Source organism: Takifugu rubripes, chromosome 1 (assembly GCF_901000725.2).
Source record: "Takifugu rubripes chromosome 1, fTakRub1.2, whole genome shotgun sequence".
NCBI classification, from domain to species: domain Eukaryota; kingdom Metazoa; phylum Chordata; class Actinopteri; order Tetraodontiformes; family Tetraodontidae; genus Takifugu; species Takifugu rubripes.
The window spans coordinates 10080581-10095052 of record NC_042285.1 but is presented as its reverse complement, the minus strand read 5'-3'; the positions used below and the strand labels follow the sequence as shown (position 1 = coordinate 10095052).

At 42.8% G+C, this 14472-nt stretch overlaps 1 protein-coding gene across 2 annotated transcripts in view; it reads right to left on the bottom strand.

Moving 5' to 3' along the window:
* Positions 1–14472, bottom strand: part of snx29 (sorting nexin 29) — an 82031-nt gene that overhangs the window by 54144 nt on the left and 13415 nt on the right. For both annotated transcript variants that reach the window (XM_011604789.2, XM_011604783.2), the window contains exon 14: positions 6305–6390. In XM_011604789.2, coding sequence (XP_011603091.2) covers positions 6305–6390 — 86 coding nt within the window. The remainder of the gene's footprint in view (positions 1–6304; positions 6391–14472) is intronic.

The window sequence follows — 14472 nt, the reverse complement described above, 5'->3', positions numbered from 1 at the left end:
TGACTCGTCTGCCCATGCTGTTGCTGGTCTACTGTGGTACGCCTGCTTGGATAGACCTTGTAAAGCCTCACCCTAACCGTAAATTACATTTATCAATGGTATGAAACAGAACTTCCAATAATTTCACATTTAACATGTTCAACATCTAATTGATTTATTAACTTCATAAGTGACTGCGTTACAATTGGTGAATGTGTTGCTTTTTTTTTTCTTTCCTCGTAACAGTGGGTTATCTTCAACTGTTTTGATGTATTTCCAATATTCCCAGAACACAATGGCTCAGTGTCTTCTACAATAACAAATCAAAGACTCCATCACAGCAAAAAAACCATATGTGAGGTGGTTATTTTGACAGCCGTCTAAGTCGCAGAACTGAACATGAGGCAAGACCTGTAAAGATCTGTCAAGCTGATGGGGTGTGACTGATCACAGCGTGGATTTTCTTTGTGGTAATTCGACGCTGCTGAAAACTGTTGGATCAGTTTGGAAAATGTCTCTGAGGATGTTCAGCTAGTTCTGTATTCTCTTCCTCACAACGGAAATTAAAGCAAAGTCACATTTACAGGGAACTGGGGGAAGTCAGCTGCCTTTAGTAATTACAATCAAAATTACCTTCCACTTTCATGCTAATTTATTCAAAAACCACTTCTGAAAACTGTGCAACATCTGCTTTAGTTTACTTCCATTTTAAACAAACATATGGCAATTTAAAGCAATAAAAAGATTGTGTTTCTTTTGAAACATAAACAAAACTGTCAACATATAATGATGTATATTAAATAAGAAGATATTAAATTAGGAGTTCAAGAATCAATCTGCAGCTAGAAGACAGATTTTTCCCTAAAATTCTCACTTAAACCAAATGTTTAGTCACGTGAGGGGGATGCTAACAGAACAACAAACAGATGCACCGCCATTTTCATTACCAGCTCTGCATGTGTGCCCACCACAGGGTAACAATTGGGCCAGCTTTGATTAATGCCCCCAAAGTCCTGCCCAGAATATGACGTCCGTGACACTGAAGCGTGCTAACGAATGCCACAATCTGAATACATTCACGGTTCAGTCAAATTAACATTCAAATGTTATATTATATATGAATATTGGGTTAATTAAAAGTCTTTCGTTGTTACAAAAAGTCATGTGTTGAAATAAACACATTTCAGTCAGACAACTGTGGATTCAATTTTATTACGCACACCTAGCTGAGCATCATTTTAAAAATATAGAGGGATCTTTAGCACCAGGCTCTTTCTTAATGTATTCATTCCCTGATAATAGTTTACCCAGACATTACACAGAACGAACATCAGACCCTCCCACAGGGATCGAAGAAACAGAGCCCACAGAAGGATGCTGGGGAGGTGGCGGAATTAAGCTCCGAATGGCAGCACGGAGCAGCAGAACAGCACAAAGCGTCAAAATAGCCAGGGCAGCAGGAGGCAGAGCAGCATGAGCAGCATATAACAAACGCAGTAGCAGCATGGAGCGATCAGGAATGATCAGGAAAATGGGGGGATTTAAATACCTGCCTAAGCAGGAGAGAGGGGCACATGAAGGATCAGCTGATCCGGAATAGTGCAGTTTGATGTGGTCTGCCTAAACTAGCGCTGCAGACATCGCATCCTTTAATAAACTACAAGATCAACTGTAACTGTAAATACATTGTCTTGTCAGCAGTAAAACGCTAAAACAAAAAACTCAAAAGGTATCATTTTCAACACTCTTAACAAGAGACGATGAGGATAAATATTTACTGTTGTTTTCATTACCGATTGCTAAAAAAAAATTGAGTGTTGAGTGTTGCTGTCAAAACAAATATTGGCTCGTATGGTTTTTTCTTTCAATAGTTTTTTAATGTTTAGTTGCCTTTCTTCTTCTTCGACTTCAATAAATTGCAAGCAATGCGTAGCACATTTGGCATAACAATATCAGATTTAAAAGAAAATGTAAATCGAGCAGAGAAAACGCACCTTTGTCCTCACAGCAATATGAGAAGCATGTGGACAGGTTCTTATGCCGCCATGTTCCACAACAGCTGACGGTGAAGATAACCCAACACGGCTATTTTTGTGCTGTGACATATTGTGGCGGAGAGCAGTGGGGCCAAGCGAACGCTCTGATCTGGTTTTCTGAGAGTCAGATCATGCATCAGATGGGCAACATGCATGGGACTCTTCCATATTTATCCCCGGGAGAGGCATACGCGATGACACTCAGCAGGTTCTGGCGATAGGTGAGATGATTAAAATATTCATTAACACATATCCATCCAGGTGAGGAAATCCACATCCACACCCCTGCTGCGACCGCACGCAGACGCCTCTGAAGTATGACGACCAAAGGTGAGGAAATCGGGCGGCGGCCACCTGGCCCTGCCTGTGACAAACAATATCAGCTATGTCACCTTTTTCGTGCCAGGTAAAATAAACAGTGTGTGTGCGATTAATTGCCATAGTTAGGCACAAACAGACCACCCTGTGCTGCATAAATAAGAACTCCCTCACACCTCGGTGCTGGTAAACATGCCCAATCTGTTGGATTGAAACCAGAGCGGCTAAACAATGCAAGCTGCTGCCTCCTGTTATGATCCGAGGCTGCAGTTTAACGAGTGGGCATAATTAATCTCAATTCTCTAAGAGAATGACTCATCATTTGCTCTTTTACAATTAGCCTATTGGGATGTAAATATCTCTATTAGCATAAACCACTTACAGCACAGGCTACAAGTTTCATACCCACCTACACTCACTAACACGCTGTTTAATTTCAGCTTCTCACACTCAGGGCGGCTCACCTACTCACATTCAAAGGGGACACAGTGCATGAATGCGCACACATATGCGCACTGGCCTTGACAAAACACATACCTCCTCACATTTGTTTAATGACCCCCCCATCTGCCTGTGACCTGCTTTTCTCACATTAAACCCCCAAACACACTTAACTAGTTAACAAGTAATGAAAATCCACCTCCATGCAAGCACAAATACACCTACGTGCACGCCGTACTGCTGTGAAAAGAAACAGGTCAGAAAACAACACACGGAGTCACATAGCTCGAGCTTTTTTAACAATAACACACACCGTAGATATAAGCAGGCCCCGCCTGGAACTTAAACAGTTGTTTCCTCGTTAAGTGGCATCATTTAAGACTGTGTGATATCTGTCCACTGAACAGTTTGGTGCACGTGAGACGAACATCAGCCGTCTTCTGTCAGTGTGTTGCAGCTGGCTGATAACCAGTGCTGTACGGTTTACTGACAGCTTTCATTTTTTTTCAAGCCTAGGTGGGTCTATTCATTTAGTTTGAACTGTCCTGTTGTTGCAGTCATAAACCATGAATTGAAAGCTACTTTCCCTCTGCCTGCAAGGGCAAAGACGAGCACACAAAGGGACAATAACTGCAGATCAATGTGTAATGAGTAAGACACACGCCGATATTAGTGCGGGCAGAGGTGACAAATGCCTCTCATTCACTTATTATTAGGCCTCTGGTTGTCGGCCAGAACAGGGAAGGCTGAAGCGATGGAAGCTTATCGAGTTTTAAATGGCCGTGTAATCCATTTCCTTATTGGAGATGAATAAGACGCTGTCCGCGGATTTATTTATGGGTAAATGAACCATGTGCGTGACCACAGGCAAAAGCTGAGCGAAGGGATGAGCGGGTCTGGCCAGTGTTCGTCCTCTGGATCGTTGTGAGGAGCTCAAAGGTGAGGATTACAGATTTAGAGCAAGCCCAAATACCAATTAACGATCTCAATAAAGATAACGTAGATAAAAGAAGATGGGATTGAACCCATTAATCATTTTGCCTTTCGTATGAGTCGTTTGCTCATCCTCATTTTTACCATTTCTACAAAACAGGGGTTTAATGTGATGAGTTAATATGGTGCAGATATATAATCACGAGGAAATAGAACTATCACAGAGCCCTTGACAAGAAAATATAAAGGGGGATTTCCATTTCACCAGACCGAATGCCCTTTCACCTTTTATCGATCTCCTGGAGCGTCCTCAGCAGGCCCAGCCAGCACTTGACAGGTTAATAATGGGAGATCTCTATCCCAGCCTTTTTTATATACAGCACAGCAGGCCAATTTCACCTGACCACATGCGGCTATCCCTGGGAGAAGAAGAGAAACGTGTTTTGGCCCCCACAGGTAACCTTCCCCCTTTGGAAATCAATCCCACGAAGAAAAGCATTCAGTCAAAAAGCAGCCATTCAACGTGGCTCTAAAGTCCCTCTGGGAGAATGAAATATCTGGAAAAACCATCACTTTGGACCGAGTGAGTGTCCAGGACCAGACAGCACAAGTTCTCAGGGAAAACAAATAGTCTCGACGCACCATCACCAACCTCACACTCTTGCCAGAACCCGCCTTGTCTTTTTATCCCACTATAAATTACTGCAAACGAGTGCAGTTGGGTCTGACCTAATCTGCTGGTGGATCTGGGAATCATGAAATCCAGAGTAAACCCCCAGGAGAAAACCTTGGTTGCACTTTAGCACAAGAGCAATGTCCTCAAAACCTGCCCTGCTGTGCTCAGAGAAGCCAGTACAGAGTCATTAGGCTGAAGATTATTCAAGAGTACTTGTGAGGAAACGCCATTATTCATGAGCCGCTAGGTATCGTTCCCTGGAGATCTGCCTTTATCTAACTCGGCGTACAGTGAACTTGACTCTCACTGTAACACACCAGTCATCTCGGGATTCTCTTCTACGCTTCTAATGGCGCACACAAAAGCCCGAATATGCTAATTCTGATTCAACTCACTTTTATGGTGCACATTCAGCAATGTAGGTATTTACATTAAACTTAGGTGTGAATCTTTGAAAGCAATGGCACTGCTGTCACGATCGTAATGGGTTCCACTCATGGATGTGGCGAGGAGAAAGCCCTTGAACAAACAGAGAGAAATGGCGACATGCAGGGAGGAATAATTATCTCTGAACTGTAAGAAAGGGAGCAGAACGGCCGCACCGGAGGAGCGTTCCAGAGATCACATGTGCCCCACGACCATTAGACAGAAGTGGGGTTCAAAAAAGGAGACATGCTGACAGCAATTCCTGCTCCCCACAAACTGTTTAAACAATATTCTTTACTGCTGATGCGTACGTACGACAGCGGGCTGCGGAAAGAGGGAGGGAGGATGAAATCATTTAGACAACGCTGTGGAGAGGGAATTACTACGCCTGTCTGGATGAGGTAAACGGGCTTGGAAAAGAGGGAATGACAAGTGGGATGAGACTGGGGTTGGAGGCTGGAAGGAGAGCGCACGGATCATGGGATGAATGAAGTCAACACCAGGGGGAAGATAACCAGAGATGGGGCAAAACCCAAATGCGAGAAGGCTCGATGCCTGATGGAAAACTGGAACGTGTTTGTCAAGCCTACACATGCTGAAGGCTATTTCCTAATAACATATGTGTTTTCATGTGAGGGAGTCCTTGCTCCCTCCAATCATCGCCATTGTCGGCGTTCCAGTCTGCCACACTTACGGCGGGCCAAACGGACCTGGTTGACAGGCTGAGTGTGATAAATGGAGGTGAGCTGAAATATCAAATTTTGGCCAACTTTTAACAGCATCTTTTTATCATGGATATGCACATAAAGGTGCATTGTGAATGTAAACATCCATCATTACACTTAAAACATGTGCCTGTGTTTTAAAACAAAGACATCCATAAGCTATGGTGATGCTTATGTTCACATAACACAAGTTTACGTCATAATAATTCAAATATATAACTATATATGGGCCATATTTTGTAATACGTGCTCTTAGAAATGAAATTATCCAATTCTTCTAATTTTGCATTCTCTTCTTAAAAAGTATAACTTAATATTAATGAGTTTTTCATGTCTTCATGTCTCACACACATAAAACCCCTCAGGGCATCACCATGGTAACATCTATCCTGAAAAATGCAATTAGCCACTATATGACCCTCCATGGTTGACCATGCTTATAGTAATCGCCTCCAACATCACCTTAGTCCTCAGTCACTGTGTCACTTCCTTCCCTCCTCAACAAAGACAAAGATAAAGGGACAAGTCTGAGAGACAAAGGAGTGACAGGTTCACTTCCTTTTTGACAAGGATTCGCACCGTTAAAAGGGACGTTTGTCACCTGACAAACCCATCAGGAAAGGAAACCGATGACCTTTTTTCCTGTGTGCGCTTCTCCGAGCGCTGGGACAGATATGAAATCTAATTTCAGGTCATATTGATGCCGCGTGCGTGCGTGCGTGCGTGCGTGCGTGCGTGCGTGCGTGTGTGTGTGTGTGTCTGTTGTTTACCGTCATTTCCCTGGCTTCCCTCTCTCTTCAGCATCTGTACCGCCCCCACATACTTCTTCAACTGGACCTTCAGGACCTCATTCTCCCTGCACAAACACATGCAGCCCAAACAGTGAGTACACAATACTCCCACAGCAATGCATGCAATCATTTTGGACTTTTTAAATGTCAAACACCCTTGTTATAATTCATAGACGACAACAGTTTTGCATCATCATCGTGTGCGAAAAGGCAGAAATGCAGCTGTGTTGGCAGAGCCAGACACATTTGCAGGTTTTTTTCCCCCAACCAAACCATTTCTGCATATGAATCAGTAAACAAACAGATGGCCGACAGCTTGGGTTTTAACATTTAACTAAAATTGTTTTATGTGCCTAACTCCATTGGTTACAGTGTTAATATAAAAAAGAAATCCTCAAGGTTCGCTGGTTGCAGCTGCTTTATTACATCAGAGACAACCTTTCATCCAGCTTCATGGGAACAAAAGGAGGCTGCTTGAAAAGTATTATTCTGTTTTAGTGTTCAGTGTTCTGCTAATTATCAGAGCAACAAAATATAAAAGAAGCCGTCAAGGAAAAATGCAATGGTTTCAGTTTGAGATCAAAGTCTGATGGTGGTTTGATGGGATAGTCAGTTAAGACACCGATTAAGGGGGAAAATACCTAAAACTGGTGGATGGATGAGTCACAATACCAACGATGACCATGTGCACACAGGATAACAGAAGAGACGGGAGTCCGTTTTACAAGGCACAACCAGTTGAATATCGTCTACTTTGAGAAGGAAATTACAGCTATAACATGGCTGGTGTCCTTGGTGAGGGAATTCTATTTATTGGAGGGCTGCCTATCAGCCCTCATTCCCTAACAACAGAAGAGGCATCTGCCAGACGACGTCCCAGACCACATTAAGACCTCCCCCAAGACATGACCAAGTGGCTGTTATCAGAAATACCCAGCCAGGACACCGTTCCAGACTGACAAACTTCCAGTCTGTGCACACTGATCTCTTCAAGTACGTGCTTGTGCACTTGTGTAAAAGAGTCTGAGGAACCAGCAAGATGTTTACAGCCATATATAAAACAAGGAACTCCCAGATACTAAGATGATGCTGCTTGATCAACAAAAAGTACACCTTTTTGTTGTTGTGTTTGTTTGTTTGTTGTTGTTGTGTAAAGCACTACACAATCCACTTATCCATTACATGTATTCATGTCAGTTGCTTCTAGTATTGTTATATCAACAAACCTATAGATTAAACTGGCCTTAATCAATACTTTTACAGTGAGCACAGATAAAATGAGCAGGTAGGATTTAAAGGGGCATTGGTGTTCATTCTTCCTGACAAAAAAAGGCCGGCACCCACCGATCATTTCTTCTAATTTTCTCACCTTAAAACACAGGTAATCATACTAGCTTGCCACCTACCCCTGGTAGCCTTGAAAACACAAATTTATCGGTTGAAGCTAGGAATCTCGTCCTCCAAATGCTGCATCCTCCCCGCAAGGATCTCCGCCAAGTCGGGGTTGGTTACTATAGTAGAGGATTTGCTCCCCACATGCCTTTGCCTCTCTGATGGTCGGGTCGGGATAAGCTAAACCTACCCACAGTACAGTTTAAAAAATGAAGTAAACACATGGGTTATATTATTAGCTCCTCCTCAAGTATAGCTCGCCCTGTGGCTGCCTTGTGTTTTACACTATTTTTTTTGTACCGAGTTAATCAAATGTTTCTCGCTCCTTAATTTCACAAAATATACTTATATTTCTACCAGATATTTGAGTTCAATGGCTGACTCTAATTTACTCAGTCAAGCTGTGTTTCTTGCTCTTTAATTACACGCAAGTGTTTCTCCCTCTTAAATTTCATGAAATACAAGTGCTGGTTTCCTACTGAAATAATAAGTGCTCCTGCTCTACGGCAAAGAAAGAAGAAATGTGCTTCCATTAAAGACCGTCTAGCCACACATTTGATTTGTTTGATTAAAAAACAGGAAATAAAACTCTACCCTCCAGAGATCAGTCTCTTTATACTGGCTGTCCAGTGACAAAATCAGAACACGTCAGGCAGGTACATCATCAACTCCATCAGGTAATTTAGCGTGATGACTCAGGATTTCATATTGCAGGCGACCTACTTCAATCTGTTAATTTCCCAGGTCGATTGCAGGGTTATTCAGCCCAGGACAAAATGCCACCACAACCCTTTCACAGTCCTGAAAAGATTTTCAAGCAGTGCTCAAGCAGTCTCTTAAAGTAGACACATTGGCCTCTGAGCTGTCCTTGATTAGGGACCTCCTTTTTTAATTTGCATTCTTGCAGTGTCTTTGATGCCACCAAGACTATGAGTTCAGTCACCATCCCAAAATCATGGCAAGAGCGATAGCCGCGCTTCTCTTCCCTGTGTTGTTAGCCAAGGATGTGTTGTCTATTGCTGCCTTGGAGAATTTCTATACAGATGCACCCGAGGGATCAGGTGCAACTGGAGAGGCTGTCCCCCCTCCCGTTAATGAGACCTTCACGAGTCTGGTGCGGACTCGTCGAGGGATCCAGAGACAGATCTTTCTGCAGTTCAACAAGTTGACCAATTGGCCATTTCAAGGCTTCGGCTGGACACAGCCCCAGTGGAGGCACTGTTAGATCAGTGCAAAATAGTTCTCCCAGTTCTGCAGCTGCCACTCAGGGTGATTGTTCTAAGCTCTCATAGGGCCCCCCACAGCTAGCATTTTGGGTAACTGGGGATAGGGCACCTAGATGCAGGCTGCCTGCTAAATGACTTCCCTAAGCCCCCGAAAAGCTTGCGGGAGTTGGTCCTGGCTCCCTAGACCTGGCCTCCTACACATCTGAGTCACTGGGACGTCCTGGCTTCAAATCCTTGGGTACTATTAACTCTATCAGGAGACGGAATAAAGTTCAGGCGTCGTCCCCACCAGGTTTATCGGGGTCGGGATGACCTTTGTCGGGGAACCTATAAGATCTTTTCTTTTGTGCCAAAAGCCCCCTCCATGCAAGAGGAGGCTCAAGGCAATGGTGGTTTAAATGATATGGGCAGTGTCTAACAGTCAGAAGAATCGATCCATTGGACCCATTGCCCACTATGGTTTTTCTATAGAACCAGCCAGTCCATTCTGACAAGATGTCCTTGCACACCATTCTTCATGTCTTGTTGTTTTGGTGTTATCCAGGCTATAATCAATGCCCATGCACCCTCCTGCAACCTAGTGTAAGGATGGTGTAGCAACACAAGATGCCTTGGTGGATGGTCAGTCCGTGGGTTGGCGTGCTCTGGTGAGCAGGTTCCTTAAGCGTGCACTGCAGTTGTGACCTCCACATACAATCCGGGTGCCTTCTTGGGATTTGGTTGTCCTGAAGGCCTTATGTTCTGCTATGTTTCAGACTGTGGAGCACACTGACCTCAGGAGGTTGTCTGGCAAGACTACCTTTCTGCTTACTTGAATCAGCAAATTGGGTTAGTGAGCTATGTGTGGCCAGGGATGTTCATCAGTGGGATCCAGATGGATTAGTTGTTACCATGTAGCATAACCCCATTTTCCCCAAAGAGGCTTTCTGCCTTTCAGGTCAAACAACCAAATCAGAGTCAGGGGTGGAAGAACTAACTCCAGATGCTACTTTACACTCCCTTCTTGAGCTCTAAAAACAAAAGATGTGAACACCAGGTTCTGTGTTATGGGAACTTCTCCAACATTTAGTCTCTTCGTGTTATTTAGTCCCTCTTCATTTCGACCTAAAAACTCTTTCACCACCACAGAACCATGTGGTGAATCAGATGTTCGCTGATCAGTTTCGTAACTTAAAAAATCAGCCTGAATCTGCAGAAATAAAGGTCTGCGTCTTGCTCACTCTGGTGCAGAGGATGCACTGAGAGGCTGAAGGAGGGGGAGATGTCAGCTGTCTGCGCCTGGGACGTTTACGTTCATCTGCCTGCTGACACGTCAAGTGCTGTCAAACGTCTCTGAAGAAGGCGAATGCTGATCACCGAAATTGCACAAGGTCTGAAGAAAATTAAAAACTTTAGCTTAATAAAAAGACATGATGCACGTTTTTGAGACAAATAACATACACTTTAATCGAACACTAAGAATTCATTTCCCCAAGCCATTCAGAGCCGCAACATAAGGATGAAAGAGCCGCATGCGGCTCCAGAGCCGCGGGTTGCCGACCCCTGATAAAACTCCTCGATCTGTGCGTGCATGTAATGCTCATCCAGGTATATCATACCAGCTCTGGTGGTCATTCAGAATTCATACCTCAGTTATGTTGGCAAATCTCATATTACTGAATATTACCTTTCCAGAATCGCTGTGATGCCAACAGGAAGAAAAAGAGATCGATTGTAAAAAAGAGATGTTTTAGAACAATTCTAGGCTGGCATTAAAGACTTTGAGAAAGGTGACGATGCCCCTACCGGAAAAGAATACTTGGGATGTGTGGCGACACATAGAACATTTTCAAACCCAATTTAAATTCAAGGAGGTGTCAAAATTCAATTTTCTGCATGAATTTCTAGTTCGCTCAAGTGGCACAAAAACTGCTAACAGAAATTTCTCTTTCCTTCTGCATTTGTGATCAATTGCTCATGATTAAATACTTCATATCAGTTTTTCATGAAAAAGATCATTTAAGTACTTATAAATTCATAGTAAAGCCTATTTTATTGCCACGGTTGCTTGTTGGGATCAGGCCCTGGGTATCTTTAAAACACTGATCATGAAAAATGCCATAAAACTAAAGATGAATTCAACTGAATTATGTATAAGAGATGTAGTAATCACCAAAACAATAAAAAAAATGCTTTTTCCTACATCACACTGATATATAATAATTGTTCTGTAAACAAATCTACCCCTTTTCTATACAGATAATCATTATCAGTACTCAGGGGGTCTAAAAGGCTGAAGCATCACTGCTACTATGCAAGCAACGTGTTATGTGTAAAAACTTTCTTCCGGATCTGAGAAGCATTCATTAATTTGCTGGATGTTTTGCTTTCAGCGGACCTTTAAATTTCAGCAGATGTGAGATTGTGTTTGCGTCTCTGCTCAGCTTCATGAAACAAAAGCATTTTAAATTTGTGGAAAATAAGGTCCTCACTCAACATCTCTGCCACATCATTCGTGCAGCTGTTACGGAGACAGCCCCAAACCCATTTCCTGATTAAGGACCGTAGTTTGACCCAGAATTTAGTCAGATAATAAGCCCGTTGACTGTGGTTGTTAATACAGATGTGCAAGTCATCTCATTTCATTGTTGAGAGTTTCAAGACAACAAATAAACTTAATAACCTTTTTGATTCAATGTGAAAGGCTTTGTTTTAAAGCTAATTACTTTCTGTGCAAATAAACTAATTTTTCAGGCACTGCACATTTCAGAGGCACAGAAAATGATGAAGTGATGAATGCATTTGCATTCAAATGAAAAAAGTAAGGATGCACAAACTTCTCTTGAAGATTAAGGTGTCTCCAGAGGAAAGCTTGAACTTAAACTGAACACTGTAATTACTCGAGCTGAGTCGCAGCCCTTAGGTGATTTTTCTCTCTATTTTATTACACCTGTTCCTTCTTTGTGTGACTGTTTGACACTTTTAAAGTATATTCACCACACTGAAGTGTCCGACCTGGTATTGTGAGGCAAAGAGCACAGTTAGGGTAGTAATAACCCCCGAGTAGGGGTAAAACAGTTCCCCGAGTAATTAGAATTCCTCGACAAATAAATAATTGGGGAATTTTCTGTGCCTTGAGTAAGTGTTTACTTAATGGTGACACTAATGATGACATTTTCTCGTGTGTAAGGTGACCAAATATCCTCCTTTGTACAAACATGTCTTCTGGGAGACCTAGGAGTATGTCCAGGTGGAATTTTAAAAATTGTCCAGGATTTTCTTCTACTGGAGCCTCAAACATGAGGTAATTAATCAAAGGAACTTTCAGTAGAATATCTGATTACTAAAATATCTGATACTTGCAGCCCTACTTCTCAGAGCAATTGACTAGATTGGACTGGAAAAAAATACTTCAATCAAGCACATGGCACATATAAACAAGGGGACAACTAGGCTACAGGTCACAGATCAAAGTTGTTGAAAAATCAGCACTGGATTAAGAAACAAAAATGACAAAGGGCTGAAACACACAAACAAACCAGGCAGATTGTGCAGTACAAACAGCACAGGGAGAAGACGGGATCGATGTCCAAAGAAGAAGGCATCTGCTCCCATTTTCAGGATGTATGGGTGAATGTGTGTGTGTGTGTGTGTGTGTGTTTCCGCCTGTCCAACCACCCCCTCTCTCTGTGACGAGGTACCACTTCCTGGCCTGAGCCCACTCGACTGGCCGCCTTCCCATCTTTCTGCATTCTGCTCTGCCAAACCAATTCTCAAAAGGGGGACAAGAGAAAAGTGTGTGTCTGTGTGCGTGTGCGTGTGCGTGTGTGTGTGTGTGTGTGTGTGTGTGTGTGTGTGTGTGATCCTCAAAAATTTAGGGGTTGTACAAGCAAAGCAAGGACATTCTGGTATAGGACATCTATTTTTAAATGCCCCAGTGTTAACATCAGCTACTAAGTTAAGATCCCCTCTGAACTTATTGCACCATAGATTTTAGCGGTCAAAAATACATTTTTCTTTATAGATAACTGACTATATAAAATATATCATATTTATTTGTGAAAAAGAACAGTTTTGTTTTGCCTGTGAGACGTGTGCATGCCTCTGCTGCATGGACTTCATGACCAAAGTCCAGTCAAGCAGAAAATGAGGCAAACATTTGAGTACAGTATATGCTTTTTAAATTTACTGTCACAGTTGCCACTAATCCCCTCCATTCCAGTCTCCTCGATCAAATACAAAATGTGACTTTTCACGCCATTTCAAAATGGAGCCAACATTTCCTATATAATTAATTGGCTCGCAAAGACTGGTCACTGACACAGAAACTAACTAACCAACTACTGACGGTTCCTGTGGCACAAAAGACAATAGACTCACTGTTGGTGAGCATCTTCTGTAGTCTATTTAAGGCAGAGAGTCGATGCAAACATATATGACGAATGTTTCATGTGTGTTTTCCACAGGCTGGGAGCGTGGGGATGTGGGCTGCCATGTGTCAGTATGTGAGTAAGGGTCTTACATTTTCATGTTTATATTTAGATGAAGTAGCCTGGCGGTATATCTGAGGTTTGGAGTGAGTAACTAAGTGAGCAGCAGCTCGGTTTAGCCCACCCTCCTTCGCCGGAGCCTACGTCAGCCTAAATCTATCTATGGCGACTCACTCATCCTCCGCCACCCCCATACGCACCAGGACTCAAGACACACATGCACTTCCTTGGTTTAGGTGGTAATAGGAAAGTTGGACTTTGGAGAAAGTTGCTAAAATAAGCCACAAGTGACATCTTTGCCCTCAAACAGTAGAACCAGCCAACGTTGGAGATTTAACCTGGGAAAAAAGACTCATGTCACACAGATGCAACAATCTGTCGCTGATAATAAAATAAGAAGCTCTTGTTTTCAGACAACTAACAAATATGAATGTCCTGTCAGAAGTCAGTTTTAATTGACAGCTTCTCCCTTAGCTCCAGGCTATCCCATAGAATTGGATACATAGCAACTGTTGCCAGTAGCTTTTTTCCCTCAATGATTCTGACAGTTGGTAGCCCTCATTCAGTGGCTAAAGCTGCTTGTTCGCTGGTATTTATAGCCTCTATTGATCGAGACAGATTTGCCTGAAAAGGAAAAACAGCTCTTGAGATTGAGCGGCAGACTGGAAAAGTTTTTTGTGTGCACATTTGGCCAAACGGAGAGGCAAACTGGATATCACACACTCACGCAGAGGAGCAATTTCCCTAATTCATTTACCATTCAGCCTCTATAAAGCACGTGACCATTATCACATTAGAGCTAACTGTCAGCGGCCTCTCTGCCTGTGCACACCGGATTTCTACGCCATTTACTCAGGTCATTCGTCTCATCAGTCGTAGCCGGTGCCTTGACTTGTAAGAGGAGGTTAATATGTGTACAGAAATTTCTTGGGACTTTTCTTTTTAGACCGCTGGAGGATGACTAATATTCTATTTAAAGTGTGCTGGGCACAACCGAACAACTATTACATGCAGGCAATCAATTGGAGATGCCAAAGTGACGCAGTTTCACTTTCAAGGA